General features: G+C 48.2%; 1 protein-coding gene across 1 annotated transcript in view; it reads right to left on the bottom strand.

Annotated features, from left to right (window-relative positions):
- Hck (HCK proto-oncogene, Src family tyrosine kinase) overlaps window positions 1-7028 on the bottom strand; it is a 35597-nt gene that overhangs the window by 19725 nt on the left and 8844 nt on the right. Inside the window, exons 2-4 of the mRNA XM_013010670.1 lie at window positions 4540-4657; window positions 1002-1062; window positions 632-731 (exon numbers count right to left, since the gene is read on the bottom strand). Of these exons, the coding sequence (XP_012866124.1) occupies window positions 632-731; window positions 1002-1062; window positions 4540-4657 (279 nt within the window). The remainder of the gene's footprint in view (window positions 1-631; window positions 732-1001; window positions 1063-4539; window positions 4658-7028) is intronic.

Genomic DNA, 7028 nt, shown 5'->3' with positions numbered 1-7028 from the left:
GGCTGGCTTTGAACCACGATCCTCAGATCTCAGCCTCCTGAGTAGCTAGGATTACAGGCGTGAGCCACCAGTGCCCGGCTAACTTCTCTTCTTGAGATTCAGAATATCCTGGACCCTATTCCCACTCCCTGATGGCGAAGACCAGAAGTCAAAAGGTAACAAATCAGAGATGCAAGCCCAAGGCTTAATAACCAGAGCCCAGGGAAGGCGTGTTTCCACTTGTTCAGTACTTTGGAAATGCAGCCTTAGTAAGGGCACAACTTCCAGGGTGGGCCCAAACCTTCTCCCTGGTTACGTTCAGACTCTCCACAGTCATGTACTCCTTACACAAGAGAGTCAATCAGGTCCTTTTTATTTGTTTGGCGGTACTGTGGTTTGTGCTCTGACTCTTGGAACCAAGCTCCAGGCTCCCCCACCTTCTTTTTTTTTTTTTACAGATAGTGTCTTGTGCTTTGACCCAGGGCTGGCCTCAGACTCTGATCCTCCTATTCCTCTCTGCCTCAAGAGTAGCTAGGATTACAGGCATGTACCACCACACCTGGTCCTATCAGGATCTTTATTGAAGCACAAAAAGGAGTCTAACTGGACACTGGAGGTGGGTACGTATTAGGGCAGCAGGCTGGGGACTCACTCCTCCAGGACCACCAGCTGGTCCCCCTTCTGGAAGCTGAGGTCTTCACGGTGAATGGCCTCATAGTCATACAGGGCAACCACGATGATGTCCTCAGAGCCTGCCAGGAAGGGAGATGGGAGTGGTAAGGCTCTATCCCAGGCCTCCCACAGCCTGGGTGCCCCTTGCCAGCCCCAGCTCTGCTATGAATGAGGAGCCCACAAACTAAGTCTAAAGACAATTTTGTTCATGCTACTAATCAAGGGATCTAGGAACCCCAGAGCCTGGGCAAAGAACTTCAGAGACCATTTCAGGAATTTTTCAAGGATGGTTTTGACTCTCGCCTTGAATGAGGGCCTAACCTAACCCTCTCTGCTTGGTGCATACCCACCTGCTTCCTGATAATCATCATCCGCAAAGCCTGGGGGGTTCCCATTGTTGGTGTTTGGCCCCTGAAGAAGAGATGGAAGAATGCCATGAATCAGAGAGTGTGAGGAGCCTGTGGTGGAAAAGGATACCCAGGAATGTCTGATCCTAGCCCCTGTGTCGTAGGAAGAGGCCTGGAGAAGGGTCAGAACATACCTTGGTCACACAGCCTATTTGGGGGCACAGCTAGAATAAGGATCAGAGTTATGGCCTCTGCCTTTGGTCTTAAAGATACTGGAGAATACTGGTATACTGGGTTAATTATTTTTTTTAAATGTGTGGGATGGTCCTGGGGCTTGAACTCAGGGCCTGGGTGCTGTCTGTCCCTGAGCTCTTATGTTCAAAGCAAGCACTTTATCTCTTGAGCCACAGATCCACTTTGGGTGTTTTCTGGTGCTTAATTGGAGAAAAGCGTCTCATGGACTTTCCTGTCTAGGCCTCAAACTATGATCCTCAGATCTTAGTCTCCTAATTAGCTAGGATTACAGGCATGAGCCACTGGTGCCTGGCTTGACTTTTTTTTTTTTTTTTTGGTATTGGTAATGGGATTCAAACTCAGGGCCTTGAGTTCCCTCTTGGCCTTTTCCGCTCAAGGCTGCTGATTTATCATGTGAACCACACCTTCGCTTCTGACTTTTTGCTGTTAATTGGACATGAGTGTCTCACAGACTTTTCTGGCAGGGCTGGCTTTGAACTAGGATTCTCAGATCCTGACTAAAGGGGTAAACATTGTTCCCTTTCTTTCTTTCTTTCTTTCTTTCTTAAAGGGGTAAACATTGTTCCCTTTCTTTCTTTCTTAAAGGGGTAAACATTGTTCCCTTTCTTTCTTTCTTTCTTCCTTCCTTTCTTTCTTTTCTTTTTCCCTCTCTCTTTCTCTCTTCCGGTTAATTAGAGATTAGAATTTCCTGGAAAAGCTGGGCCTGTAATCCTAGCTATTCAGGAGGCTGAGATCTGGGGATTGCAGTTCAAAGCCAGCCGGGGCAGGAAAGTCCATAAAACTCTTATCTCCAATAAACCACTCAGAAAACTGGAAGTGGCGCTGTGGCTCAAGAGGTAGAGTGCCAGCCTTGAGCTGAAGAGCTGAAGGACAGTGCTCAAGCCCAGAGTTCAAACCCCACAACCGATTAAAAAAAAAAAAAAGAATTTCATGGATTTTCCTGCTTAGGCTGCCTTTGAAACATGACCCTTAGATCTCAGCCTTCAGAGTAGCTAGGATTACAAATGTGAGCCACCAGCATATTTCTTTAATTTAATTTTATTATTTGCTTTTTGTTGGTCATAGGGCCACTCTATTGAGCCACAGTGCCACTTCCAGTTTTCTGAGTGGTTTATTGGAGATAAGAGTTTTACGGACTTTCCTGCCTGGGCTGGCTTTGAACCTCGATCCTCAGATCTCAGCCTCCTGAGTAGCTAGGATTACAGGCGTGAGCCACTGACATCCAGCACATTTTTTAAAAATTTTTAATGACTTGTGCTACATATGTCATTAGACATTTACTCGAAGGGAATAGCTTAGGAAACACTATGGAGCAAACAGACTTGGGAAGATTCACAAAGGCTCTGAGCAGTACTTTAGGGCTTCTCAAGCTGATATGAGCCCCTATGAGCAGGAGGGCACAAGGATTAGCTGAAAATTGCATCCTTTTAGTGTCATGCCCAGATAGGACAGAGACTGGTTTTGTGTGTGTGTGTAGTGGGGGTGTTTTGCCTCCTGTCTGTGACAAATGAGAGTGTCTTTGAGACCCCGGGGGCCTCAGTACAGAAGGGGCTCCGGGGACCACCCAGCTTAGAAGAGGAGCAGACCCAGGAGTGACTGCTCAAAGTATCTCAGGCTGTGTTTACAGTGGCCAAGTGCAAAGAAAGACAGCTGTCTCATCATTCTCTCCTTTCCAGAACTGTCCTGAGCTACTGGCAGTACACTTGGAGAAGGGCAACAGGGCAGGAGGGAGCCAGGGGTTCTCATACCAGGGAGGTGGTAGCAAGGATAGAGGCCCGGGGTCGTGGCTTTACTTTATTCTCTACAAGCTGACAGGGGGTGCAGGGAGCAGTTATGTTTGGAGCAAGCTATGAAGGAGGCTGGGAATCCAGGGAAGAAGACTGATGGAGTCTCAGGACTCTCTCTCTATATATATTTTTTGCCAGTCCTGGGGCTTGAACTCAGGGCCTGGGCACTGCCCCTGAGCTTCTTTTGCTCAAGGCTGGTGCTCTACTCCTTGAGCCACAGTGCCACTTCGGGGTTTTTCTGTTTATGTGGTACTGAGGAATCAAACCCAGGGCTTCATACGTTCTAGGTACATTCCCAGCCCCTAAGATACCGGAACAAAATGGGGGCACATACCCCACCTCAGGAGACTGTGCCACAGCAATTTCAGATGAGGGGGCAGACCACAGGGCCTCAAAGCTGAACAGCTCTACATTCTGGGGCTGCAAAGTCAGGGCTCCCAGGCTTTGCACTGTGTGACCTCTTTAGGCCTCAAGCCTCCTGGCTGTAAGGGGCCTAAATCCTGCCGCTGGGCACTGCAGAGAATTTGTGATTAGGACCCACCCAGTGTCTGGATCACAGCAAGCGCAACAGGACACTGCCCCAGCTGCTGTCAATATTCCCAGCCACTGCTGGCTCTCAGGTCCTTACCATTACTAAGATGATGGCAACCACTATACTTGCATCTTGAATCCTGGCTCTTTCCATGCTAACTGTGGGGCCTCAGGCAACTTATTTAGCCTCTGTGCCTCATCTGTCAGATGGGTAGAATTCAAAGTGCTTCCTTTGGGAGGACCATAATGAGGACAGAGTGTGTAAACACTCCTAAAGAACTTGCTTAACCTGAGCTAAGCGCCGAGTGCGGAAGCGAACACTTCTAATACTATTCCTAGTTCTCATGAGGCTGCTACGTACCATTGCTGCTGTTGTTGTTGTTGTTGTTGGTGGTGGTGGTGGTGGTGGTGGTGGTGGTGTGGTGGTGTGTGTGTGTGTGTGTATGTGTGTGTGTGTACCTGCCAGTACTGGGGCTTGAACTCTGGGCCTAGGCACTCTCCCCTTCTGGCTTTTTGCTATTAGTTGGAGATAAGAGTCTCTCAGACGTTTCTGCCTGGGCTGGCTTTGAACTGCAATCCTCAGATCTTAGCCTTGTGAGTAGTTAGGATTACAGACATGAGCATTGTACTGGACTTCTTGTTGCTATCTTGCCAGGACAGTTACTGTGTCCATGTAGGACACCACACTGCCTTCAGTTACAGTCTTCCTCACCAAACAGAACTTCTTCGCTGGAGGCCTGCTAGGTGTCTCCCTATCCTCCCCCCCACCCCAGTTTGGTGGAGCCCCACCTGGGGACCCAAGACTTGTATCAAGGGACAGGAAGTGGCTTCCTTGCTTAGGAGGTGGAATGTGGGCTATTAGGCCACAGTTGATGCCACCTTGCCCTGTGCCACCCTGTGAAAAGACACTATGAGCCATGTCACATGTCCTATGCAGCCACTGGCTGCCAGGGCCCTCCCCGGCTCACCATCTTGCTGGGCGAAGTGGGGTCAGGCACATACACAGGATTGTGCGGGTTGGTGTGTGGCTCCGTTTTCCAGGCCTTGCCTCCCTCCCGTAGGAACTTGGACTTCTTGCACCCCATCCTGCAGCAGAAGGAAGGAAACTCAGGTTGTGCAGGGCCAGGGCACCTCCTGGGGCTGCATCTCAGGTCCAGAGGTACAGCTCCCACTGGCCCTCCCCACCCTGACACCCAGGCCAGCCCCTGACCTCAATGACGCTGACCCAGACACTACAAGCTGTCATGGTCCTGGGTACCAAGGCCCAGCGAGCTGGGAATTTTATTCTGTGTGTAAGTGTGAGGCTAATGTCAAGGTCACAGAAAGAGCTATGGAGCACAGGAGGTGTGGATGGTGGGCGCTGGGTCCGAAAGCCTGAGCTGGTCAGGGTGAGAAAGCACAGGTGTTCAGAACCCACTGTAAAGGAAAGCTCTGCTATTAGTAAGCAGTGAGTCGCAAAGATGAGCGTACATAATGTAGCAACCACTATCCAGCTAAATAATGACTACAGCATCATGCTCCTCACATCCCTTTACAATTGGTTTCTTCCTTCTTTCCTTCTTTTTTTCTTCCTTCCTTCCTTCCTTCCTTCCTTCTCTCTTCCTCTTCCTCCTCTCTCTCTCTCTCTCTCTCTCTGGCGGTTGTGGGGCTTGAAGTCTGAGCTTGGGCGCTGTCCCTAAGCTCTTCAGCTCAAGGCTAGCACTCTACCACCTGAGCCATAGCACCAGTTCTAGTTTTCTTGGTATTGAAAGTGCAAAAACCCTGAAGCTAGGTGAGCTCGGAGAGCGGAGGCTTGGCAAGCAGATCAGTGTGGCTTGCAGGTAGGGGACAGGATGTTGTTTGTGCCACTGGTTAAGGTGATAACTTTTATGTTGTACATATTAAAAACAAAAAATAAAAAAATGAGGGACCTGGAGTGCAGCTCAGGGAGGAAGCACTTTTCCAGTGTGCCCAAGGCCCTGGAATTAAGCCCTAGCACCACAAAAACAAAACAGAAGGAAAAACCTGAATTACTATTTAGGGATGACAATGATAGAGCCAGACAAAGATTCCTAAAACACTTTTGAGGTGAAAAAGTCAACCACAAGATGTGAATAATATTAAACTACTGTGGTAAGTTGAATGTGTGCATGTGTCCATAGGAAAAGCAACCTGCTTATCGTAACTGAGAACAGGGTAAAATAATTAGGTTTTAAGAACAGGAAGGCATTGAATAGATAACAATTTGAGGAAAGTCAGGGCCATCCCTAAGAAGCAATATCAAGAAAGGATTTGAAGGAGCTTAAAATATGAAAGCACATAAAGACTCAAAAAGGGCTGGCATGCACGGTTAGGGAGGAAGCACCATGGAAAGAAGTCTAGAATGGGTCTGCAACTGCTGTGGAACACTACATTTATCTGAGCCTCCTAGTAGGCAAAATAAAAATGGAAACGTGCATCTATCATGGTAAGATTCCAGGAAACAGCAATTTGTTGATAGACAAATATTTTGGAGTTACTAAATTCAAGAAAAAAAAAATGGTGCCCAAACTCAGGGCCTGGGTGCTATCCTTGAGCTTATATGCTGAAGTCTAGTGCTCTACCACTTGAGCTACAGTTCTGGTACTTTTGGAAGCTAATTGGAGATAAAAGTCTCACGGACTTGCCTGCCTTGGCTGGCTTCAAACCATGATCTTCAGATCTCAGCCTCCTGAGTAGCTAGGATTACAGGCATCAGTCACCAGCACCTGGTTCAAGCAAAAATTTACCATGGATCCTCCTGTAAAGGTACCTGACCAGGCACCGGTGCTCATGCCTGTAATCCTAGCTACTCAGGAGGCTGAGATCTGAAGATCTCAGTTCAAAGCCAGCTCAGGCAGGAAAGTCTGTGACTCTTATCTCTAATAAACCACTAGAAAACCAGAAGTGGAGCTATGGCTTAAGCGGTAGAACACTCGCCTTGAGCTGAAGAGCTGAGGGATAGTGCCCAAGCCCAGAGTCTAAGACCCATGATCGAGGAAGAAAGAAAGAAAGAAAGAGAGAGAGAGAGAGAGAGAGAAAGAGAAAGAGAGAGAGGAAGGAAGGAAGGAAGGAAGGAACGAACGAACATGAAGCCGGGCGCCAGTGACTCATGCCTGTAATCCTAGCTACTGAGGAGGCTGAGATCTGAGGATTGCAGTTCAAAGCCAGCCCCAGCAGTAAAGTCAGTGAGACTCTTATCTCCTGTAAATCACTCAGAAAACCAGAAGTGGTGCTGTAGCTCAAGTGTAAGAGCTCTCACCTTGAGCTAAAGAGCTGAGGGACAGCTCCCAGACCCAGAGTTCAAGCCCCACAATGGACCAAAAAAACCAAAAAAACAAAACCCTGAAATGGAGCATCAATGGCTCATTCCTGTAATTTAGCTACTCAGGAGACAGATATCTGAGGATCACAGTTCAAAGCCAGCCAGGGCAGGAAGATCTATGATACTCTTTTTTTT

The sequence above is a fragment of the Dipodomys ordii genome, unplaced genomic scaffold, assembly GCF_000151885.1.
Source record: "Dipodomys ordii isolate 6190 unplaced genomic scaffold, Dord_2.0 Scaffold13, whole genome shotgun sequence".
Taxonomy (NCBI): domain Eukaryota; kingdom Metazoa; phylum Chordata; class Mammalia; order Rodentia; family Heteromyidae; genus Dipodomys; species Dipodomys ordii.
This window is presented reverse-complemented; position numbering and strand designations above follow the sequence as displayed.